The 27,475-nt window shown below is 39.2% G+C and overlaps 1 protein-coding gene across 1 annotated transcript in view; it reads left to right on the top strand.

The window, feature by feature from the left end:
- The first annotated feature begins 21,743 nt into the window (after nt 1–21,743).
- The window catches only part of LOC139744077 (interstitial collagenase-like), a 65,870-nt gene continuing 60,138 nt past the window's right edge, over nt 21,744–27,475 (top strand). Inside the window, exon 1 of the mRNA XM_071654534.1 lies at nt 21,744–21,824. Coding sequence (XP_071510635.1) covers nt 21,802–21,824 — 23 coding nt within the window. The 5' untranslated portion in view covers nt 21,744–21,801. The remainder of the gene's footprint in view (nt 21,825–27,475) is intronic.

The following is a 27,475-nucleotide window of genomic DNA, read 5'->3' as shown; positions in this document are numbered from 1 at the left end:
TTCTGGTTGTCATAACACTTTCTTCATCTTGTTGTCCTTTTCCTCCTTTCTTTTCTCGTTCTTGTCCATTTCCTCCTTCTCTTTCATCTTTCCTTCTTACACCTCATCTCCATCACATCCATGTCCAAGGCAGTCCGTCATAGTTGTAGGATACGCCCTTTTATCGGATGCTCTTTAACAGGATGGTCAAGCATGTTGAGTGACCACTGTTGACTTTTTGATCATTCGGGATTGCGTTTGACTGACCCTCTGGAAGATTTGAAGCTGGTAGTTGCTGAGGACAGCTAATTCACGAAACTGATTTATTTAAAGACTCGCACTCCCTATCGGAGACTTAAATTTCAATTCTACGTTCTAGCACGGTACTTGTTGCATCCTATATATAGAATAAGTCGTTCCTAACTTCTGGTTCCCATTTCGGCAAGATTTGGATGAAAAATAGGCCTAAAAAGTTGCGTTTGACCCTAATGATGCTTCAATTGCTGATTTGTCAGTCCATCAGAGTTGTTATAGTTGTATGCCAGAGTTTGACGAATGTTCGTCATGACAGGAAAGAGCATATGTGGCGTGTCTACTTGACTCTTCTTCAGGTTCTCGCGTCCTGTCATCCCACTGTACAACAGCTCTGCCCCACAGGGTCTCAATATGGCCGCTGACAATATCATCAAGGAACCCTTAGTTCTGTGGTTGTGACGTTGACTCACGATTACATGGATCGTTACACACGATGCCAGAGGATATAGCTCTCGCTGCTGTAATTGGTATAAATCCGTTCCAATAGACAAATTCAACATATTTTTCATCTCGTCTCTTTTTTCCCCCGTTGCCAACTTAGACATGTGCAGCCCGGGGGTGGTAACACACAAGTCACATCAGTTTGCAATTATTCATGGCGAAAAGAAACAGGACACAGAAATGAGAGGTTAAAGAGCGGTATATTTCAGATAACAACCCTGTCGATATTGCAATGACAGCGTAGCATCTGACAAATACTTTTGAGAGTTAATTGCAGCTAATGGAGTCTCCTTGAAATGGCGCGATATACGAACAGCGGCTATTGTGTCCTTGGAAAGCTTGCAACATGAACAATGAATCTAAGCCCTTGATGTATCACTTACATCAATATGTAGCCTCGGGACCGAAGTAATTAGTGTCAAAAAGCCATTACCAGAACCTTTTGATATTGAACAATCCGCAAGTACCATTAGTTTTCATGTTAAATGAGGTATGGACATAACAAATACGCCCAAAGGCGGCTTCACTCGACTTTAGTTTAGGTTTTGAAAAAGAACTTAATTCCAGTTGAATTTGACAAAAAAATCTTAAAGATGAGGACATTCTTTGTCACTTTGGCAGCCACGTTTTGTCGCCACCATCGACAATACCTGTTTTTTTTTAATCCTTATACATCTTACTTTGCTATGCATTTGTGAAGGCAACTTCCATGAATTAAAATGTATAGAGATGCTTGCGGCAGAATGCCAGATTCAAATCGATGTCAAAGCTGCACGTGATCGTATTGACTCGTGGGCCGTCATCCAGAACGTGTGTGGTAAAGATTGTTGAGTGTTTCTTATTATCTTCATCTTTGTCGTGTTAAACCTTTCACTACCATCACAGCTATCATTACCATCATGATCATCATGATCATCATGATCATCATGATCATCATCATCATCATCATCATCATCATCACAATCTGAGTTGTCAAATTAAGGAGGTATAGTAGGCGAGCAGCGAGACAGCTCCCCCAGTAGGTCCTACCTCCTTACAAATTGGTCAACTAGCAAACGTTGTCAATTATTGTCGTCACCTCCCTGATCACCACCATCAATAGGGTGATCAAGACACAACCCCCCCCCCCTTCTTCCGATTTTTAGCGTCATCCTGGTCATGTTAAACAACGACAGAAGCCTTCGTCCTGTCACATGATCCCTACCACCCTCACCACTTAGCAGCACACTCAGTTTGAGACGATTACCTCCATTATCAATTTATCATCACATACATCCCTGCATATAAATCTCGAGCAGTGAGTTGAGAGGGCTCTGGGCTAACCTCCCGTCAGCGCTCGTTTCTTCCTCTTCTTCTTCTTCCCCCTCGCTTTGTGCTTTCAATAATATTTAGCTTACGAGCATTACCATCAACCTCCCAATATGTCCATTCTCTTGACGGGAACATAAGGGATGTCTGTGCTTGCGAGTGTCATAAAGGATAAACAGGAAACCAACAATGGCCAAGAGAGATCGATGGTTTACGTGTCATCATGTGTAAGGTGGAGAAGGAGGTCCTAGCTTCGGGGCATTTAGTGCCTCTCAATCAAAGAGTGACAGCCAAGAGCTTCGGAGCGACTTCCTAGCTGGGTCCGGGTTATAGAGCAACAGGCATTCAGGATTCATCACTCCAAACTACCTGTCGCTTTAAAGGGACCTATCTTCTTTAAAGAGAAATTGCTCACTCTGAAAGAGGCGAGCTATTGAACATGCACCTTTATCGCTGAACTAAAATTCATCATTTACCTAATTCATTCCTTCGTCACAACACATTTTGACCCACTTTCATGGTTGTAGCCGTGTAAATCCACTCCACTTTACTGTTTACCCACTGAGTTTGACCGATATTCTTGCTGCACCTTTCCGCTACTGAAAGTCACTGGCGAAAAATCAAATGATTGATAAAATTATTCATTTAAACAATGTAGCACTGGAGCAAGTAGAGTGTGCGTTATATATTTTATAACATGTTTTATCAAATAAATGTTTCTGCATAGGTTGGATCTTTTAACAGTTTTTTAGAACCACCGGTAACATCTTGAATAGAGCCATACACGTTCCCGAGGAATTATTCGTCATAAAGTCAAACTATCCGGGCCCTGTTACATAAAATAGGGATATATCACTTTAATAGTCTACTCTCACTTCGTCCAATACCCGTTTCGTCTCAACCCACATGGTCTAATCATAGTTCGTCTACAACCAGTTCGTCTAATTACCATTTAGTCCTATTGCCACTTAGTCTAATGACCAGTCCGTGTATTTATCAGATGGGCTATGCCCATTTCGTCTCATATCCATTTAGTATATTACTATTTGGTCTATATACCACATGGTTTCATCACCTATTCGTCTAATACTCGATTCGTCTATTTCCATTTCGTCTAATACCCACTTTGTCTCATTACCATTTCGTCTAATTCGCACTCGGGCTCCAACCACTTAGGCTAAATCCACTTCGGCAATTTATCGATTAGTCTAATAACCAGTTGGGCTACTTATGAATAAGTCTATGGACCAGTTGGTCTAATGACCACTTAGTCTAATACCCAACTGGTCTACCACCATTTAGTCTAATGACCACTTAGTTTAATACCCAAGTGGTCTACTATGCATTTACACTACGTCCGATGCTCACATCACTGCTATGCATACACGGCCGAATTTGAGCGGGTGCGCTTTTCAAATTAAATCTTCTTGAGATACGTTACTTGTGAAGTGCAAGTCACATGGAGAAATTATAACCTGTAAACTTTCCACAATTCAGACACGGGGGCACAAACTACACAGCCATATGTAAAATAGACAGAAGAAATCACAATTTGGTTACATATACCTCACATGAACTGTACTTCAATCACCGCAAGGTTAGTAATATGAATATTTTGTGATAGCCCTATTTGTATCTTGTCTGTAGACGAAACGAGAGTAGCCCTATTGGAAATTGGACCAAATGAAAATCAGACTAAACGGTGGTTAGACGAAATTCTCATTGGACGAAATGGCAAGTGGACTAACCGAAAATTAGACGAAATGAAAGTAGACTAACTGTCTATTAGACCTAGTGAAATATAGACCGAGCGGGCAGTGGACCAAGCGATATTAGACGAAATGTCCATAGATCAGATGATGAATAGACTAAATGGAATTTAGACGAACTGACAATAGAACAAATGATATTATAGACGAAGTGGGAAAAATCCACATAGACGAAGTGACAATTAGATCATCTGGTCATTAGACGAAATGGTAATTAGCCAAACTGGGCATTAGACCAAGTGAGGATTAGACCAAATGAGCTTTAGACCAAATTGATAGTAAACCAAACGTTGTGGTGTTAGACGAACTGGGACCATCTGATAGTAGACCAAGTGGCAATAAACCCATAAAATGATGCAATCAAACTTAAGTCTCAAAATCAAACATTAAGTCAGGTACCAGCCATAATCAGAACTGAGCACTGAATTTCTCGCGAGTTTTGGGTAGTTATAGCTCACATCTCCTGGAGACCAGTCAAACCTTAAGGCGCTCAGAGGAAGGCGCAATCCAATAGGATTTATGAGAGGAGAGAGGGGAATCTTTACACCTCTCTGATAGGAGGATATTTCAAGGCATCCTTTGAATTGATCACTCCCTCACGTTCTCGTAATGCCCCGGTTGTCGTACTTCCTTCCATTTCAGTAGAGGGCCCTGGAGGGCTTTTCTGCAGGTCCGCGCCAGCATCATTGCAATTCCATGGAACCATCTAATTAGGATGAATTAGACTGATGATGGGGAACGCTCTCTTGTCTTACGGCTCTTTAAAGTAACGTGAATTGCAATCTGCAAACAATACAATAATTCTGTTATAGAGATACCTATGATCATGGATGGAATCCTGCAATTCGGCAATGATACTTCCGTGCTTTCAAAGGCTAGCCTTCGAGCAATTAAAGGGGTCAACGGCTTGATAGCGTTAAATGAAACATGTGCAAATACGCTTAGGGCTACACATGTCAGCCGCATTGTTGTATAGGGGCGATGAACTCTGCAGCGAGAGTCTCTTGAACTCACAGTGCATGAAGATGAAGATATGATCACGTGATCTTACACTGGTGACGTCACATCGCCTGTAAGCAGATACAGTGCACTCCCGTTATAACGAACACAGTCACAACGAAATTCTCGATACAACGAAGTAAAAATCAACCTCCCACTATGACCATTCTCTCGACGGGAACATCGGGAATATTTATGCTTGCGAGTGTCATAAAAGGATAAACGGGTTACAAAATTATAATTTGTATATCTTTATATACTTCACTGTTGGGCTATAATGACATTTTGATATAACGAAAGAAAAGTGCCTGTCCCGAGGACTTCGTTATTTCGATAGTCGCCAGCTGTTTGAAACGGCAAAATAGGATTATCAAGGCATCACACTGCAATACAGAGAAAAACCTGTGGTATCATTTCAACCGTTACACTGTATTAATATTTGACATTGTCCCTAAGAAGACCTATACTGCTAGATCCTGATAATGATAAATTGTTTAAGACAATGGAGAAGAGGATTTGGGCTGAGCAATAAACAGTAAGTATACTAAGACTGTATAGAATATTCGATGGCACAGATTGCAGTGCACGAGCAGTAACACAGGGCGCAGTCGGCAGTATACTGTGTTGAATGTCGTACATCGCACTGTTCAATTTGACAACCTCACGAAGAATTCTTTGCAATTATCCTTCTGCCCTCAAAGAAGCCTGCAATAAAGTGACATCAATGGCTTGTTGGACAAAGCTAAAGGACCACCTCGTTATTTTGTCTAGCAAGCCCGGGGGCAACACGTTCTACTTTTATATTCCCTCAACAATCTTTTTTTTTTTTTTTTTTTTTTTTGAAATGACAATAACCCCTGGGGTTCTCGTAATTGCCTTACTGAGAATGACATTTAATTGAAGAGGTTGATGCAAGCATTATTCTGTGGATATAGATATAGGATGGAGAAAAATGAGTGCTCCAGTTCGCCTGATCTTTGTTATAAACAGTCGCTCGACAAATATTGATGTTCGGAGTATTCACTTATGTTCAGCTGACTCGAATTCTGTTATGACTCATGAAAGGAAAAAAAAAATCAGTCATATGATACATTCAGAGGGGACAGACAGGATTTGCCAAATCATGATCATGTAACTGCAGATGGAAATAACAACAAAATCAACCATGTGTGATTTTCTGGTGGCATAGCTGAGGCTAGCTACCAGCCTCAATAAGATCCATCTCTTATACACTTCAAATATTTATTGTGTTAAATAAAATCGGATGCGGACGACAATCATATTCAAATCACAATTTCAATTTCAATTCAATTTCAATTTCAATTTCAATTTCAATTTCAATTTCAATTTCACTTTCAATCATATGTATACAGACCCAGCAATAGAGGCAAGACTTACCCCGGAAAAAAAAAAAAAAAACTGACAATGATTCCTAATTGGAAGGTTTAGTTCATTTAAGGTGATTTACAATTTTTAGGTCAATTGGTATGTCACTATACTTAAGTTTTCTATCCTGAGCATGTGCGCGTGAACACGTAGGCGCTACAATGTCCATGACCACTAATGGCGCTACAATGTCCGTGACTAAACACTATCATTTCATAACGCGCAGAGGACAAATAACGCTCGAGGTTCTATTGAAAGGGGCCACACTATATAAACCTTATGGCGATTGGATTGAACCAGTCGAAGGGTGGAGCCATCCATGTTAGTTAACATAATACCCAGATGTCCTTGCTGCTTATGGGTATATCATAGTACAACCTATTTTTATCGCATGCATTGTTGTTCACACGCGAGTAAGCTTTTGTTATCAACTCTTAACATTCTGTTTTGTTTTGTTTTTTTGTCTTTAAGATGCACTGGTGCTTATCTAATTTAGATAATTGACTCCCTAAAATACATCACGGCTGTTTTTACTTTCAAGTGTGAAGCAAATTTTACAATGAAAGCAAGGGTTATGGAGGCTTTTGATGCCTTTTGCAAAAATAAAGGCACAATGGTAAATCCTAACAACGTATTAATACTAGAAGTCAGACGTATAAAAACAAACATGAGACAAAATTCTAGAGAAACAAAAAAAAAAGTGTTAGTAAGCAGAAGAAGAAGCGTGTCATTTTGCACTCTTAGCAGGCAGTACAGAGGAAAGCATTTTACCGTTTTGACCTTCCTTTTATGATAATCTGTGGTTGTATATGTTCAATAAACAGTCCAGAAGATTTTAGTTATCTAGCATCTTTGTAGAAAATAAAAGCCACAAAATACCATATCCATGCCAAATGGACTGTATATTTGGTAATAATTATACTTGCAATGTTGAAATACATTGATGTATGGACTATTACATATAACGGTCATATCATGTTATCATACAATGTTTATATCCCGACAGATAGATGGGATTGACGTTAAACTAATCCCGAACGCTAAATAGTAGTTGTTGACACCAAGTTATTATTTTCTTGTCTCAAGTTTTGATGAGCTGCCTCTCCTATCAACTCCTCCTAGTAGCTCTGGAGGCAGAGTCGCGAGTAGAGGACCAATCAGGGGTCATGGCGAGGTTCGCCTCCGACGCTACAACCATGACAACGGCGGACAGTCCTCTAATTCCTTCAATCACCTTCCTCTTCTTCCACCGTTGCGCCTAGACTTCAAATATAGACCCACCTTTTTTTTTTCATTTGCGAGAAGCGCAAAGATGCTTCTGACAGATGTATGGTGAGGCGGATGTCCCTGCGACAATTATCAATTCATAACCAAAATCAGTTTCGAAAATAACTTTGATATGAGTTGAGAGATATCTACTCAACAGCAATCGCATACTCTTTGTCACATTCATCAGCGGTATATATAAAAGAAATGCAATTTGTGCTCCTATGTTTTCGTCATCGCTAGCACAGAGCTGATGGCAATGATGTATTTGATTGGAGACTACGGGGAAAGGGAAGTTAATCGATGTGGGTTGCGACATTGTTCAGGGGTGAGTTTTGTCGCTGTCTGAATGTGCAAATGAGTTTGCAAGCAGAACAACTGTCGCAGAGTTTGTACGTGTTCCTTTGCCGATTGCGGTCTGAAAAGTTTGGAAGCTCGAAATGCATGAGACTGTCGCGTCTCTGTTTCGCGTATAATTTGTGTTTTATGAGTAATCTCTTTCTGTCACAATGGAATCCCTTTCTGCCGCAGAAAATCCCTTTTTCTTAAAAGCTATATGCAAATGATGTCACATATTTGTACTGATTGTGAATTAGACTATTATCGGCAATCAGTGCTAAGTTGGAAGTAACAGCGATGATATGACAATATGATGATGACAATTATAATGATAATAATGATAATAATAATAATAATAATAATAATAATAATAATAATAATAATAATGATAATAATATAAAGTAAGCCTAGTAGTAATAGTAATAGTAGTAGTAGTAGTAGTAGTAGTAGTAATAGTAGTAGTAGTCGTAGCAGTAGTAATGGTAGTAGTACCATTGTTATCATTATCATTATTATTATTATTATTATTATTACTACTACTACTACTACTACTACTACTACTACTACTACTAGTACTACTACTACTACTACTGCTACTACTACTGCTACTACTATACTACTACTACTATTATACTGCTAATGATAATAATTGCAGCTATAACGAACAATATACCAACATTCATTTTTTCAAGTCTACAGAATTGGAAAAACAAATCTTAGGCTGCCTAACAAGTTACGTCAAAACAACCGCCAAAAGTCAGGTGTTAGAAAGGGGGAGCATAAACCGTTGTCTAAGTGATTCAAGGATGCTATAGTACAATGAGTGAGGTTCATGGAGAAGGTGGGAATTTTGCTCCACACCCTATATCGCCACCGTACGGGGAAGGCCGCGAGCGAAGCGACTGTCATTGACGGGCTGGGCTCGGGCTGGGATTAGGCAGGGGAGCACTATCCCTCGGCGTTCTCACCTTGCTTATCAATCTAGCGTAGGATCTACTCGAGCTCGCTACATGCAGTCGGGAACCATAATAGACTACAAGGGCAAAAGGTGATTACGGACTACGGTTTGATCATTATGTGCAGTGAATGTTTCTCACTTGGACCTAGCAACAAATGTGTACCTCTGGAAAATTAGGGGAAAGAGAGAGAGAGAGAGATGGAGAGAGGAATTCGTATCTTTTGTCACTGAGGGACAGAAGATTCTCGGAGTGGAGTGTTTGGCGCGGGAGAGCTGACTCGTCGGATTTTACGTGACAGACACGAGTTGGATTCCGGAGACAACATAAACGTTTTATTCATTGGGTGCTGAAGTTCTCCAAGGATGCACATGTTTAACTGCCCTTCCTGTTCGACTTGTGTTCAGCACTTTTCCTCACTAAAAACGACAGGTAGTCTACGATTTTGTCGCCTGCTAACCTATGACTTGATTGATTTTGCTCGTGTAAAAAATTATCACCAACAACGCGTGGGATTTTCCCCAAAGAAAAGTTGTAAGTTTATGACCTGCGATTCTTGTTTCCGTCTTGCCTTTGACTGACAGGTAGGACCAAAAAAAAAAAAAGCGAGTCAGAGGTTAGAGGTACACTTTGACCCCCTTCGATCCGAAATGGACGGGTGAAGAGTCAGACAAGCGGACAGACGGACAGAAAGGACTTCAGAGGGAGAAAATACCTTACTTGGAGAATCCAATGAAAGTCGAGCCATTGAATGAAGCGGACAAAAATCTTCGAAGCTGGTGAGTGATGAGATACTATGAATCTGATTTGTATTAATCATGCAGAATTCGAAGTCTTCAGGTAGTTTCATAAATCTATGACGTGTGTATATACATTCAGTGTGTATATTTTATAAGTCTTACACTGTAAGCTTTACGGTGTCTATTCACTTTCATCGTTATTATATCGCCATTAGCCTATATCGTGTCGCGCAATTTAGATTTATTTTTGCAGGAGTTCTTTTCTCAGTTCTCACTGATTTTATCACGTTCACATACTATATTCCAAGCTTATTTCATGATGACAATCCTCCAGAGTAATTGTGTCATATCGTGTCTCCGGGCAATATCTAAGGCTGTTTGTATCTGCAGAAAGTAACAGGGCATATCAAATACACAATTGTCAAAAGATGCTTGTACGAGCCAACTGGTTTTCGACAATGCAGGACTGTTAAATTCGCCGCATCATTGAGTTGATTCCATCATTACTGATGAAGAAGAAGAGTAAATTAAAGCTGCATTCCTCACAGGGATAAAGGTTCTCGAGTTTTCGTCTTCTCTCTTTGTCGTTTTGACAGTACATAGAGCAATAATATAGGGTCCTACCTCTAATTCATGACACTGCCAGGATTTGCGCTCTAATTACGTCCATGAATCCAGTCGTGGAGCGATATTGTAATAATGTATGACTGTAACCCCGAAGTGAGGTGCCCCCTTCACGAAAATCTGTCACTCCAAATAGCCGGCGTGCGCTATGACTTAATTGCATCGCAACGCCAAAGTGGTCGCATTACCATACAGGGATCTGCGGAATTCGGCCCCTTCTCCCTTCCCCTTCCGGGTTCCCCCAGTGTTACAACAAGCCCCCACCGACTCTCTTCTGCGCCGCCCCCATAAGGGTCATGTGACCCTATCGTTCATCAGGTGACGACCGCTGGTAAATGAGGTGGATGTAGGTGGGGCCGAGATGTCTTGTGGACGAGACGAGATTTGCGTTGCTCACGCGATGGTATATCATAGAAAATGTTATGTCTCACTCACTGTTTGATTGACATAGTGTTGATACCATTTTGACTTCCGACACATTTCGTCTTCACACAGGCGGAAGGATGACATTACTTTCACTCACATAAACTACCTCAGGACCTCTTCCTATCTTTTTTTTTCACCTTCTCTCTTCTTCACCCCTCTATCTATCCATCTGTCTATCTATCTATCTATCTATCTCCATTTCCATCAAGTTATCCCTCTCTCTTTCGATTTCTCATCTTCTGCTATGCTACAATACTCAATGTCAGGAGTCTATCAAGTCATCAAAAAAGTATAGAAATGACACGGTATGTTCACTCAGTTCATCCAGCAGCTAGAAAGTGTGGTCTCTGCACCCTATCTGCAACTTATTTGAATTGGACCCGTGGAAAAGAGGGAGTAAAAATACGACAATGACACATGATCATAACATTACCTGCCCAGGGTAGCGTCCTCACTTGCGCGTTTCTTTAATAGTAATACCTATATGAGTGCCACTATCAAGATTATTACCCCGAATTTACCAGGTACTGATTGCCTATAGCAGGGAGGTGGAAAGAGACTCTTTCCACATCCCTGCCTATAGTATTCATATTGGTTGAAGATGAATTTAGTGGCTGAAAAAAAAAAAAAAATTGTCCAAGGATGCGCGCAGGGCAGGGTTCGAGCCCACAATTATCTATCTATAGGAATGAATGAATGAATGAATGAATGGATGAATGAATGAATGAATGAATGAATGAATGAATGAATGAATGAATGAATGAATAAATGAATGAATGAATGAATAAATGAATGAATGAATGAATGAGTAAATTACTAAGTTCAATGATACATAAATTTGATAAATCACAATGATACATATTACATACATAAGGATGCTAATAAATAGCACATGCTAATAATAATGACTCGAGAGGCTTAGCCAATACACGACATAGCCTTAAAATAATTGTCGTGCATTTCCCTTCTTTTCTTTTCATTTCATTTCATTCCATTTCATCGATTTCAGTATAACATTTACACATAATTGTACATAGATATACAAAGACGCAGCAACATTATAATATAGGAATATACTTTGAACAGAAATACAATTATATACTGCATGTGACTTATAACTGTACCAAAACGAAGTTGTTGGAAATGGAGGATTAACCACCTAGCACAATAATCTGAGTGAAAGGATTTGTATGTTATATTGAGATATGATGTTCATTTTGTGTACAATACCAAGGCCCATCGTTAACGAGGTCCCTGGTTCCATCAAGGAGGTACTAGGCGAAGCTTTGCCTAGTACCTCCTTGGTTCCATCAGCCCTGGAAGTAACGATTTTAGCCAATGGGTATGCCACTTTATCCCTGTTTCCTCATATCATTCGAAGGAGACTTAACAAACTATAAGTCGTCGGTCCAGTTGTTGCTGGCTTACAAACATTCAATGTTTCCTCGACGGACATGTAAAGATAAAGAACAAACGCATAGGATCAGTAATGAAGGTGTAACCATGGAGCTACAGTGTAAGTAGCTCCATGGTGTAACCAAGTCTCTAACCGATAGACTGTGTAATCTACAATGTATTTTTACTTCGAATGTCCTTCACTTTTTATTTGTATTCAACCCTCAACACACATCGTGCGTAATTTACTTGGCCATCATCATTATATCGTGTAGGGTTGAAAACTCTTCGTTATACTCCTCACACACATCGTGTGTGGAGACAGTTCAGGACAATGGAGCTGCTTTTTTTTTTTACCCGCAGCCGAGCAAGCTCCAAGTGTGTAAAAGATAGAATGCATGGATATACTACTAGTTATATTATGTATAAAAAGTAAGTGCGTAACATGATTTTATCACAAATCCGTTTTTGTAAAGCTGAAATTGATTTCATTCCACACGCAGTCCGAGTGTGAGGTGAGAGTTGAGGCGCCTTACACGTGAAACAGAGCAGAGAGCATGATCGTCCAAATGACAAGGCCTTGATGAGACTAACTCACACACTAACATGATAGTCTGGGTGCCAGAGGCTGAACCTTGTTTTACCGTCCACCCAATGTTTTTTGATGGTTTTAGCCTATTTCGGGGGTGCTGAATCCGAATCTGGATGATGCAACTCTTGCATCCTTGAGGGGTTTGAGATATTCAAGATGGCCGCCAAAATGGCCGCCAAAACCGGAAATTCCCACGTATTTCCTTCTAAATGGTGAGATATTGAAAACAATTGATGGTTTTACCCTATTTCGAGGGTGCTGAATCCGAATCTGGATGATGCAACTCTTGCATCCTTGAGGGTTTTGAGATATTCAAGATGGCCGCCAAAATGGCCGCCAAAACCGAAAATTCCCACGTATTTCCTTCTAAATGGTGTGAAATTGAAAATAATTGATGATTCTCCCTATTTGGAAGGTGCGGAATCCGAATCTGGATGATGCAACTCATGCATCCATGAAGTTTTTGAGATATTCAAGATGGCCGCCAAAATGGCCGCCAATCAAAACTGGAAATTCCCATGTATTTCCTTCTAAATGGTGAGATGTTGAAAACAATTGATGGTTTTACCCTATTTCGAGGGTGCTGAATCCGAATCTGGATGATGCAACTCTTGCATCCATGAAGTTTTTGAGATATTCAAGATGGCCGCCAAAATGGCCGCCAATTAAAACGGGAAATTCTCACGTATTTCCTTCTAAATGGTGAGATATTGAAAACAATTGATGGTTTTGCCCTATTTCGAGGGTGCTGAATCCGAATCTAGATGATGCAACTCTTGCAACCTTGCGGATTTTGAGATATTCAAGATGGCCGCCAAAATGGCCACCAAAACCGAAAATTCCCACGTATTTCCTTCTAAATGGTGAGAAATTGAAAACAATTGATGGTTTTACCCTAATTCGAGGATGCAGAATCAGAATCTAGATGGTGTAACTCCTGCATTGTTGGAGATTTTGAGATATTCATTATGGCCGCAAAAATGGAAGTTCCCATGTATTTGAAAGCAATCGGTGGTTTTTATCTTATTTTGAGTGCACTAAATCCGAAGCTCAGGATACAACTCTTGCATCCTTAAGGGTTTTGAGGTGATAAAGATGGTCGCAAAAAATGACCGCCAAAAACGGAAATTCATATGTAGACCCCCTATTTCCTTCTAAATGGTGTAAAAAACAATTGGTGGTTTTACACTATTTTGAGTTTGCTGAATTTGAAGCTCCAGGATACAGCTCTTACTTCCTTGAAGGTTTTGAGATAATAAAGATGGCCGCCAGAATGGCCCCTAAATGGCCGTCAAAAACGAAAATTTCCATGTAAGCCCTGTATTACCTTCTAAATGGTGTAAAATTGAAAACAATTGGCGGTTTTACTCTATTTCGAGGGTGCTGAATCCGAACCTGGTTGATGCAACTTTCGTGTTCCTTTTTTAAGGGTTTTGAGATGTCCAAGATGACCGCCAAAATAACTGTCAAAAATGGGTAAATATTAGGCCCTATTCAGCACCCTCGAAACTTGGTTGTTGAAATTCGTCCATTCTTTACGGTTTTTAGACGTCCAAGATGACAGCCAAAATAAGTGGCAGAAATTCTAGAGTTAATATATTTTTTCTTAGTAGTAAAAATTTAAAAACAAATTGATGGTCTTACCCTATTTCGAGGGTGCTGAGGGTCTTTGAAGGTTTTCGGACATCTATAAATGTCCTGTATGAACGGAAACTCCTTAACATTTTCTTATACTGAAATGGCGAAGTATTGTGCTCTAACGCGAAGCGGGGGATTAAACCCATGCAGGGTGAAAAGCAATAATTTGTATTCTTAAATACAACTCAGTTGAGCGAATTTGTCAAATCAGCCAAACATTATTGACATCCAAAATGACTGTCACAATGGTATTGTAATATACTGAGATATTCTGATATGTCTCAAACGGAACTTTAACACATACTGGAAAAAAAAAGTGATATTGACATCATACTGAAACGTGCAAACACAAAGAAAGATACGACTGAAAATGTCTTTATGCATAATTAATAGAAAATAATGCTTGTGGTCGCCAATAATATGGCTCCACAGATGTGAAGTTAATCCTTTTCGGCTATCAATAGAGTAAAATTAGATTATGGCATGTTGCTATTTGGTGTTGAAACTTGTCTTGTATTCTGACGAGTCTCGCCTCGTATTCTTATGAAACTTGTCGCATATTCTGATTAGGTCATTGGAAATGGTTGCATCCATGACCACTATAGTAGATATCAATCAGGGTAATTTCAAAAGCACTCTGCGCGATTATGATATTCGTAAGTACTGGATTATCAACTATTACCTTCCATGTTGTCGTTTGTTTTTTTATTCAGTTTTTTTTTTTCACGGCGCGTTACCTGCGCCGGTGATTTGTCCATCCCCTCGTATGGGTGTTTGTAATACCAATATAAACCAAATAACCAATTTGAGGGTTCATGGATGAAGAGATTAAAACTGCTCATGGATTAAGACATGTAATGTTGGGTAATTTCAGTACACTTCTCTACATCACTATCACAACATGATTTAGATGAACATGTCTTGTCCATTTGTTGTCAGTGTTCAAAACTTATCCATTATATGTAGAGGAAAGTGTAATCTTGCGATTATTCAACCGCATCTGTAGTCTTGAAGGGTTCATTGCTGGCACACTTGTATCGTAACAACTCAAAGATAACCGGTAGAGCTGGTTTCACTGTATATACAGCAAGTTCAAACTGTGCCATTGACGAAAACCTGAAATCTTTCAGTCAAAAAAAAAATGGGGTAAAGCCATCAATTGTTATCAATTTGTCACCATTCATTAGAAGGAAATACATTAGAGTTTCCGTTTCGGCGGCCATTTTGGCGGCCATCTTGACTATCTCGAGGTGCATCATCCAGATTCGGATTCAGCACCCTCGAAATAGGGTAAAACCATCAATTGTTTTCTATTTCTCACCATTTAAAGGGATCATATAGTTTTGATTGAGACCTCATTTCCGGTTTCTAACATTTTTTTCGTGAGATAATGAGAAACTTCTTATGAAATATAAAAGAGCATGTAATTCCATGAGGAATTCAACACTTATTTGATGAAAATTGGTTTTGAAATGGCTGAGATATCCAAAATAGAGCGATTCTAGTAAAGTGTGGGACCCACACTTTATTACGACTGCTTTGTTTTAGATTGTTTTTGGATGTTTCAGTCATTCCAAACCCGATTTTCATCAAATAAACTTTGAATTCCTCTTAAAATGGTATGCTCTGTACTATTTGTGACCGTGCACCTCAAAACGAACATAAAGTCGCACACACTGATTTTGCGTGAGGACTGAAAATAAGCGAAATGGGTCAACCTAGCCGAACTTGACTTTTTCATATTTTCTGAAAGAGCGGGTCTTCTTTTACATTATGCTAAAATTTGGTGTCAGTTTATCTCGAACATTTTTGGTAGAATAGTGTGATTAGGTGTGTCTTTAGAATCCCTTTCTCATTTCTGAAAAAACCTTGTCCATACTCTTCACTTTCAACTCTAATAACTTTTGAAAGGATAGTGCTACTGCTTTGAAAGTTGGCATTAATTATGGACAGAATGTGTTAATGAGGCATCTGATAATCTGATAATCCCTTCATTGTTGTTACTCTGGTGGTGTACTTCCTGTTTTTTGTCCCATTCATCGCACAGCCAGCACAGTTTGGTAAAGATTAAGCGCTTGAATAGACACTGTACTTCAGAGCCTCTTTTCTCAGTTCACACTTTTCCTGACTTTGTGCTTTCTTTCCAATATTTAGATAGGTTAGGAGAGTCCATTTGATTTGAGTTATACATCATTTTAAAGCTTAAAGTCTGCTTTTTCAGAATATGGTTTTACCTAAAAATTCGTGTCTGGCGACTTTTTGTCTGTTTTGAGGTGCAGAGTCACATTTGGTAAGTGTTTTCTAATGGTGTCTCGCAAAAAGTTAAAAGCCCAATTCCATCTCCACCAACACTGTATTATCTCATTAAAAGCTAATACATAGAAATTTCCGGTTTTAATTGGCGGCCATTTTGGCGGCCATCTTGGCGGCCATCTTGAATATCTCAATACCCTCAAGGATGCAAAGTTTGCATCATCCAGACTCGGACTCAACACCCTAGAAATAGGGTAGATCCATCGATTGTTTTCAATTTCTCACCAATTAGAAGGAAATACATGGGAATTTTCGGCTTTAATTGGCGGCCATTTTGGCGGCCATCTTGAATATCTCAAAAACTTCATGGATGCAAGAGTTGCATCATCCAGATACGGATTCAGCACCTTTCAAATAGGGAGAATCGTCAATTATTTTCAATTTCACACCATTTAGAAGGAAATACGTGGGAATTTTCGGTTTTGGCGGCCATTTTGGCGGCCATCTTGAATATCTCAAAACCCTCAAGGATGCAAGAGTTGCATCATCCAGATTCGGATTCAGCACCCTCGAAATAGGGTAATACCATTAATTGTTTTCAATATCTCACCATTTAGAAGGAAATACGTGGGAATTTCCGGTTTTGGCGGCCATTTTGGCGGCCATCTTGAATATCTCAAAACCCTCAAGGATGCAAGAGTTGCATCATCCAGATTCGGATTCAGCACCCCCGAAATAGGGTAAAACCATCAAAATACATTGGGTGGACGGTAAAACAAGGTTAGGCCCAAAAAGTGGCTTTGGCACCCAGACTATGAACTCCTACACGTGTTAAACAAATTCGCAAACAAAAGTCAGAAATGTCCTCAAATCCTTGTCAAGCTGTTGGACCATGTTATGACAAGTGTATGGTGCCATTTGCTGAAATGGTACAATTAGATGAGCTTCCACTGGTCCGACAAACCTGCTTTCACAGAAGAATGCATTTGCATATTTGGACAGAGGGGACTCCATAAGGTGTAGATTCTTTGGATGAGTAGTCATGTGATCAACTAATGATCAATGTAACGCAATATCTCAATGAAACACTATGAAATAATCATATTTCCATTAGCTTTCATCGATCAGGTGTCCTTTCAAATGGCAATTTTTAATTCAGGTACAATTAAAACAACTGACGCAAGACTTCATTAATTTGACTATAATATATTCATATCTAGACTATATGAATGTATTCGCACTTCATTTTTAGAAAATGGGGACGTTATTCATGTAATATCTGCACATTCTGAGAGACTGAAGTGATTTACTATACGGTTCCATTTGGCAATCGCTAACAGTAAGAAGATAGAAAGGGGAGGAGGGGATGGGGAGGTACAGGGACAGCGAGGGATTGGGTGAGAGAGAGACCCGGTGATATGATAAATCCATGCATCTTCTGCGTCCTCCTCCTCCTCCTTCTGCTCCTTTGGAATGCCGGGGATGGGGAGATGAAAAACCGACCCCGGCCGATGACGGACGGGGCCAGGATGCGCTCCGTGCCTTGGCGTTAAGACAAACATCGGCTCCGGGCGCTCATTTACAAGTGAGCATTTACGACTTGAGCTATTAAAGTACACCCATCCATCTCCCGTACCCTTCTCTTCATGTTCCGACTCCCGGCATCCGTTGATTAATTAGCACGATAGGAACCCCTTTGTGATAGTTGCCAAGGGATATCAATTGGGTTCATTAACGTCGAAATCAGGAAGGGAGAAACAAAATAGAAAGGAAAATGTTAGGAAAACAATTAAAAAAGGAGGAGAAAAGGAAAAAAAGAAAAAGAGGAAGTAAGGAAAATGAAGGAAAAACGTGACAGAAAAAATAAGGAATAATATTATGTAGATGAGGGAAAGTAAGATGGCTGAGCAGTGAAGGGGAGAATGATGAAATGACGAAAGAAGATTATGAGCAGCAGATGAAGGAAGTTGGACATGAGGACGAAAACGAAGAAGAGGAGGAAGATAAAAGAAGGGAAAGTAAAAAAGAAATCAAACGAAGAAGAATGGAACCCAGACAAAGAAAGTACCATCGCCATTTTGTTAGAGCATGTTATGTCATGTTCCTGTGTGATAACCATCTTGAGTTAGTATACATAATGGTATCTGCTTGTAGCGTATAGCATATGTGCGATTTCTTCACGCACATCTCTACTGATAAATGTGTTAGCTTTAGTACATCAGATATTTCAAAATAAACATAGCTTGATTGCTGTTTTGACGATGAAAGGCATGTCAAAATTTCTTCTCCCCCAAGGTTCCTCTCGATGCCATTAACCTTGTAATTATTTCAGGCAGGTGTAACTTTTCCTTGAGCAGACGAACAGTGTATATCAGGTCCGGAATTCCCTTTAACGTGTCTTGGATGCCTGCCTCCCTTTGCCATCGCTTTTTGTCTCAGCCACACAGCGTGGAAGAGGTCGATCATGGGTCAATAGACGCAGTGTTGGTAAGGTCATTACCACGTTTTAATTTGACAGACACCGAGCAATTCGCTGCTCGCCAAACTCCCTGCCCCGTCGCGTCGCGTTATTCGTCGTGTTCGTGTGAGCGAGGTTTGATTCGTGCAAATTGATTTCGTGAAAGTATAGGCATCCTTTGATATCAGTGCAAAGGAGTCACGCCCTATACATCACTTCTTGATCCGCCTGCAGTCAATTTCGATTACAAGCGATCTGCATGATGAAAAGCTTGTTTACATCAATGCTATAGTTTCCATCTTCGAAACCCACCCTCATCTGCAACTCATCAAGAAAAACTTTTTTTTTCAGCATGATGCAAGATCACGTGTTCGGATTTCAATGAATTCAAATTTGACAATGAAATGGTAATGCCAAGTTTGTGCAGCATATGACAACTGTATAGCTATCAAGCATTGCACCCTTTGGGTCCTTTTTTTAATACTATTCCAAATACGTGATGTTCCAATATCATCCTACAAGAAATATGTGCCAATCTGTAATGTGCTAGCTAGTACCATGAGACGTGACTATCCCGACTAGGTTTTGGACATCACTGTGTCTGAATTAAATGAATCAACATTCGTTCCTGAAGCATGGACTGACGGCCAATCTCACAGCTCAAAGTAGCTGCAATGGATGGGTTTAAAGGGTGCCATTGCTCCTGTTTCGTTTTCGACGATAGGCCTAAAATGATTAAATTGAGACGGGTTCCATGTTATTAGATTAAATGTGGTTTTAAACAGAAAGTCTTTCTTTGATGCCAAGTCATAATTCCTATGTCTCCTTCTTTTAGACCGATGTGTGTTATATGTTATATAAAATTTTGGTTCATGTGATCATATCGCTGGACTCTGACTGAGCAAGAATATGCTGGGAATTCTTTTCAATTAGAAGGATGGTCAACCTCTAGCTGTAATATTTGAGGAAAAAGGGGTGGAGTCTAACATAATTTGAGCCATTGGTGCTCACAATAAAGATCACGTGATGGACACGGGAAAATCAAATGTTTACAACGTATCCCATTCAAAAATCTCGAGAAGAACATCTCATAATTACACTATTCAAAACCTGTACAAAAGCAAATTAAAGGAAGAAACCAATTTTGCACTGCTTACCGCATGGTCATGTTTTCCTTCATATGCTATTAAACTTTTAATCAAAATAATATTTCAAGGGAAATTTGAATGGAAATGTAGAACGCTTGGCAAAGAGTTTTGCTTACCTTTAAAAAACAGGAAAGAGTTAATACTTACGCTAAAATTAGGGGAACCGCATGTCATTCATACGCAGACACGCCTTGTTCACGCAAGCTAACACCCTAATGCGCAAGATTAAGAATTGTGTTAAAAACTGCTATTACACGTCATTATTCATTTACTATGTGTAACAGAACAGCTGCCCTCATTGCCCAAAGAGGTGGTCAGGAAAATTAATCTAATATCATCTATCACGTCAAATTATAGAGCAGTTGAGAGGTCAACCGGTGTAAAACACGAAAAGCGTTTGTCGTGCGATGACACGAAGTAAAGTTGTGTTTGCATCCTCTCTACACAAACTACGTATTTCTTGATACGAAGAGAAAAGCTTGTCTTTATCTTGATAAACTCAGCATGGTGTGACGTCATAAGCGATTTGTGATGTCAGACGGTATCTCAGTCTGCGGGGAAAAGCTTTGACAGATATCGTTAGTTGTATATCATCGTTATCTCTTCCCCTCCGCAGCCTGGGTCTCGTCAACTCCTGGTCAAGCACGACTTCGGTCTGCCAAAGAACGTCTAAAACGTTACGGCTCAAGCTAGCCTCCGGAGGCCAGCCGTTTCCGTCATGGAAGTGCGAAGGAGGGTCAATAATGGCTTCTATCTCTTCATCTCCTCTCTCTCTCTCTCTCTCTCTCTCTCCCCTAACGTCCGAGAAATTTGAGAGGAAGATGAAATTGTGATCCTTGAGCTACTTTCTCTACTAATTCGTCTTGCTTTTTTTACACGGTTTTCATGAGTAAATATTATTCCCTCGACCTCAATCATGCCCCCATCACGATAATAATCATCCGCATAGCGAGGATGGGGACATGAAAACGTTCATCAATAGTACTATTGTTTTTAATGCATTCGAATTTCGGTCGCGCGTCTTTATGATAGGATGGTTTTCATTTCTCATTGGTCCCGTGTTAAAGATTTGGCAGTGCAACATCTTGAGTTGCTGTAATACGACTTGTAGGCCAATACGAGGACAGGTTTTTCTTCCTCCAATGACATATGAAGATATGCAGTGAGTCATAGTGAAAAATTTTGATTATAAAATGTTATCAATCTTATTTTCTAATATGGATGAACACCTATTTTTGCCAGCAAAGGCTGAGAGGAAGGAGCAAGAAAAATTATCAGGCCTAGTTTGGCAGTCTACGGAAGATGAGGAAAAACTAGCATTGGAATGCATTAGGGGCTTGAGAGATTGCCCGCGCGCACGTTTCGTTAGAAAATTTACGCCGCGCCTTACTTCCATCTTCGCGCCCTTACTGACAGACGAAAATAAACTGATGTCGAGATAGACATCGCCAGAGTTCCTATTCCCTCATCCTAGTGATCCCCCTAAAACAACTTGGTATGCATAATGTCTCCTACCATATCTTTCCACCGAATGTAAACCTAGTGAATTTACGGATTGGATTGTTCGATGGGCAGTTTGAAAAATCCCGTTCCTCCTTGCCTGCTGAGGAGGACATGGGACAGGGAGAATGTTGCTGCCAAGACTAGAGTAAAATCCTGCGAAAATCTAACTGAAGGGGAGCCGTTTTTTAACTAGCTCCGGAGCTGTTGTGATAACCTTAAGGTTTGGGATGGACGAGCATTTACTCAAGGATTAGTTCCGGAGACGGATGAGACCTCAAGGCCTCCTGAGGTAGGATGTGCACGAAGGTCGGAACTCTAGGTTGGATTCATCAACCAAGCCCTTAATGGTTGTTGAGTGCTTGTCAAGTTTAGGTGTTCAAGAGCACGAATAGGATGCGAGCGCTGTCAGGAAGTCATCTTCTTTGTTATCATCCGGATGTTCGCGTCGCGCAGGACATCCATCGGAACCGCCATTTGGAAATCGTCACCAGGGCCTGAAAAGTAAACACAACAAACTGCCTCTTCAGTATCTTCGCTTGTCTTAGCAGGTAACATGTGTTTACCTGTGTGACGTATCAGATCTATTTTAGAGAGGGGGTAGCAACGTGTGCCGTGTGGAGAGTTGTTCTATGCGGGCCAGCAGGGCAGTGCTAATAAACAGTGCCCATTATAACGCCGATAATTAGCGTTTCTGATTGATGAGGGGAAATGCAGAAAGACTGCAGATAATGCCAGACACTTATTGTGACGCACAATATATTCGATGTATGTACGCACGTATATTGATGTATGGATGGATATATGTATGTGTGTATATATGTATGCGTGTGTATGTGTATGTATATCGTATAGGGCCTATATGTAACTATGTGTGAGCGAGCGGTTGTATTCCTGTATCCATGCAGGCATGAGTACACGCATGACCGAAGAGTTGATTCTCAGTTTTGGTTAGTAGGACCTATATGGTGAGCGCAATGAACGGTTAGAATGGCCTGTGCAATGCAAACATAATCATAATTGCTTGTGTTGATTCATAGTTTGAGCATATTCTATAATACAATGTGTATGGCAAGTAGAATATGTAAATATGTACCATATATTTCTAATATCTTTTGGCCATTTTTCTTCAGATTACTTGGATCCACTTACAAAAAAAAAACTTCCAAAACATTTAATCCAAATCACCGATAAAGTATAGTAATATTATTTACAAACGAAATTGGAATGCGTTTTCCCCCAAGACTGAGCATAACGTGTATGTGATTCCATACAGTGTCTTTTGTGATGAATCTTTGGTGATACGGAAACATGCAAGACACATGAAGGAAGATAGCAGAAAAGTTGTTACTAAGTTATTGTAAGATATATTGCACGTATTTCGATATTCTTGGCCACATTAAGTAATGATCAGGGCATTATAAATCAACACAATTAAGTCAACTTGCATTTGTTTTTGTTAGGTTCTTTAAAGATTCCACGAAGGCCCCAGCGAGTAAAGTCATTACTAACGTCACTAGTATTGGAAATTAGTGCTACTGTGCTATATTGTTTAGAGTTTAACAATTTACTGAATGCCTGATAGTATGATACCTTAGTATATGGATGATTAAAATCATGGTAAAAAGACAGACTGCTTGGAATTGCTCTTAAAGTTGAATGTAACCGTCTACTCGCAAACCATTCAATCAGCGCTCTACATTTTAGCCACCTTTGCTGTTGTATGATGGTCCAAATTTTAGATATCGTGTTGTCATACCACGCTACATTCCATCACGTGACATAACGGCATGGGACGTTTGCTCGTTAAGGCCAAGCAAACAAATAGCGAAGCTTCCCGTCAGAAATTTGAAGGTAAGGTTTAGAGAGCGGCTCTCTTTTGATATGCGGAAATTCAATTCACAATTTCAATATCCAGCTGCAAAAAAAAAGAAGAAAAGAAAAGGAAACATAATACAGAATGTCTGGTGAGCTCACGATTGATTTCGCACATTGCCATTCCTGATAAGGGTAGCAATTATGACTGTCCCCTGTAACTCTGTGCTGAGAAATTGAACAATAATTTCGTAGAATATATCATTTGCACGAAGTTTGGAAATGTCACCAGCGTTAGATGCACACACAGCATAGTCGTTAGTCTGCATCTGTGTGATTCTATTACACCTGATATATTGACAAAGAAAATATGATGTCAAAACATAATCTGTGTTATTTCGTGAATCCTGCACAAACATGAGAAGCACTGAGATTCGATTTGTTTTTCTAGTCGTTGAGTCACAGTCTGTCATTTCGAGATTTCCATGGACATCAAACATTTCGTCCATTTTTATGCCTGCACGGTAAACATACCGAGGTCTCATTAGCTTCGCAGTATATGAGCTCACACTAACATGAAAGAGGGTCATTGTATAAAGAGGTTGTTGTATTAATGAGCATTTGCCATAGGAGGCTTTGACAGCACCGACGCAGGGGTAAATATTTGCATTAACAGCTCCTTGCATGTCGGATAGCAAAGTCTTGTACAATCAGAACAGAAATTGCTATTAAATAAAAAGGGCTTTACTTAAAGTTATTGTGGTATTTGACGTCGCTATATTTACGGAATGGAAAATCATCCAATTACCTTGAAGGACATCCGAACCAAGAATCAAATAGCCATTTTGAAGCATACTCCTGGGGGAGAAACTTCGCTAAGGAGAGATTTTGCCCTGCATACAAGTCTGTTGGGAATTTGGTTTTATTTGCTTCCCCTGTTGACATTTTGATATTTGTAATGCAATGCATAAATATTTCCATAATTACATACTTAGATTGATTTTTTTTGTTTACTATAGATATGCCACGAATTTCCTCCGTGACATCATAAAACATTCTTGCTTTATTGGTCCAATTATTTTTTATTGAGTGGGCTGAATACCAGTACGCCCCATGGGAAGTTAAAAAAAAGGAAGATAAAATTGCAAGATTATATTATATTTTCCAAATCATTGCTATCATGATAGAAAGCATGGCTGCTTAGGTTTATGAATTCGCCATTTATTTTGTATGTTGTTTATAGTATGTTTATCAATATACAGTACATTTATTATAGCTGAAACGACTGTTTTCCTCATTTTCAGAGTATAAGAATTCATTGAAACAAAAAGCACGATATCATAATAAGTGTTCATACTATTCATCTCAAATTTCCTGAAAGGGGGAAAAATCATCAAACAAGTTAACCTATGACAGGGTGGTATGTACTCAAAATCATTTTGTATCCTAATTTTGTAAAAGTTGCATTACAACAACAAAAAAGAATACTTCTCAGTTTGCAACGACAAAACAGCTTGTAATGGTTATTTTGAAGCGCTTGTCATCCTACCGATATTCATGATGAAGGACGTACTCCAAATCAGTCTTCTAGCCAGTCAATCAACCTTCTAATCAATTTCAGCTTCATTCAGTTAGTTAAAAGTCAATTACAGCTATCATATTAGGTAATGAGTATCATAATATATTGGTCCGTACTTCATAAACGAGTAACTTACTGATCCATCAAATAAATCGATACGTTAATTTAATAGACCGGCCAATGTTCGAACAGATTTGACATTATGCTGAGGATATTATGCTAAACAATTAATCATCTGATCTGATCTAATCTATAACATTTAAAAGGAAGTTTTCACTACATAATATGCTCAAGTTAAACCCTAAAAACTCGAGAATAATTTGATGTAGATATGATGTAGGCCTACATTAAGATCTATGATATCAACAATTTAATATCAATACTTTTTATATAATATAATCAAATGTTATAAAGTATCTAAAACAAGTAACATTTTATGAAAATTTGTCAGTTTAAGACTTCTAAGATGATGATGATGTTATCCTACCTTCTAATTTGCATATTATGTAATTGTGAGTAATATCATCATTTGTTGAAAAGGAAAGAAAAGAAAAGAAAAGAAAATTAAGATATAGAATCCTACAAAATCCCCCCTTATTTTAAGGACGATTTCCTTGAAACATTTACCATTCTGTTTGTTTGAGTTAACTTTATTAACAAAGAGTGGATTCACGCTTCAGTGTATTAGGCTCCTTTGATTAATTATTACTTACCTTCCTCCCTGTCCAAAACCTCTTCCTAATTCTACCCCCCCCCAACTCCAACTCTCTCTCTCTCTCTCTCTCTCTCTCTTGATACTTGGAATAGTTCACCACAATCACAACACACGTAAGCGGGTGTGGAGTACGAACATCCAAGACAAATTATTCACGTCCGATATAATGGTTATGCAATACTTCAAAAAATGTTTATTTTGTTTAATATTACTTTAATCCTATACGTAAGTTATGACATTGAATACCTGTGGTTGTCCCTAATTTCAGTAATGGCACGCCCCCCCCCCCCCCCCTATATAGGTGATGCAGACACGCTGCTGATAATCATGATCAATATATGGCTGCTTAAATGGTCACGGTGAAATAATTTAGGGCCCTCGGATGTGAAAGATTTCAGGGATACTTTCCGCAATCATGTTCTAAAAATGTAATAATCCGATGACGATGCAATAATGCTATGATGATTTCTAAAACCTCCATAGTAACATCTTGAGAGAGATTGGGAGATCATTTAAATTTTGCCAGTCTGATGAACATTTTGGAATAAAATTTATTTTGTTTCAATCGCCATGCTCGCCACTCGCCGCAGGTTTAACCTTTCACATAACGACGGTATTGATTTTGATTATGATATTTTAAAGTGAAATTTGCAATAATTAGAATATAAGAATGATGAAAATCATTGTGGGTCTTTAATTTGACTGTATGATGTGCCCAAATTTATTTCTCATATCAACATGATCAAGTTAAAACAGAAAAAGAAAACAAGAAGGTATCACTTTTAGCGATATCCTGGGCACATGCCTAAAAAGTAATCTGAGATTTCATCACATGATTGGTAGCGTGTTGGCATTTGCTTGTCAAACTTAATAACATTCATTCGTTTTACAGGGCATCCTTACTACGTATCCATGTTTGTGCTGCCACATTACTGACCGCATAACTCTCAACCTCGGTCTCTTTTATCAACTTCTTAAATCTGCAGGTGTTTATTCCGCCTTCATTGGTTTGAAAAGACTTCCTTTCAAAAGTTGAAACATTCCGTCGCTTTTGTTACTGATGAAAAGAAGAGAGACATTGGTTACTATACCGCTTTGCCTTGAAACCGTTTAATGCCTGTTTTCGGCGCAAAGAACATAGTTACATGTATGCAAAAATGACTGACAGTTTAAATGGTTTACTACACTATAGTAGCTGTAGAGTTGTAGAATTGCATGCAATACCATTTCAAAGCTTTGATATGTGACTTGATAAGTTTGTACGTTCAAGTTATGATTTTGTGGTTGTCATGATAATAAGTAATGCGATATTGTGCCATGGATATGAGGATTGAATATTTTCCAGAGCAATGATTGGTGATTGTCAAGGAAACGTGGTAATTAGTGTTTGTGCAAATATTCTGTTGATTTGTCGGAGAGGAGCAAATTAAGAGCACGCACTTTTCTATGAACCTTGCAGGAGAGAGAGAGAGAGAGGAGATAAAACAATTATTCATCATTTACCTGATAAGCGAGCACGATTGATATGTGCTATGGAAGTGTGGATATATAAACATATTGCTAAGGTGTGCGTGATTATAGTTTTGTTTTTTAGTTATATATATTATCTTCACTTATGCACATGACTATCATTATGAGCATAGCAGTAGCACAATCTTGCGATCTTTTGAGTTTGGCTGGTATATATCATATTGAATGTTTATTAGCGGGTGTGATTCTCTGTCTTGATCGATGCGGGAGAATAAACGCGGAGGACAAGCAGAAGGGGAGGATGGGGAGGAGCTAGGGTTGTGAAATACGCATCCATCAAATTATAAGCTTGGTTTGGTTCTAA

The sequence above is a fragment of the Diadema antillarum genome, unplaced genomic scaffold (assembly GCF_040938485.1).
Source record: "Diadema antillarum isolate AM-2024a unplaced genomic scaffold, OU_Dant_1.0 seq00001134_RagTag, whole genome shotgun sequence".
NCBI classification, from domain to species: domain Eukaryota; kingdom Metazoa; phylum Echinodermata; class Echinoidea; order Diadematoida; family Diadematidae; genus Diadema; species Diadema antillarum.
The sequence above is the reverse complement of the archived record's forward strand: the minus strand, read 5'-3'. Positions and strand labels throughout refer to the sequence as shown.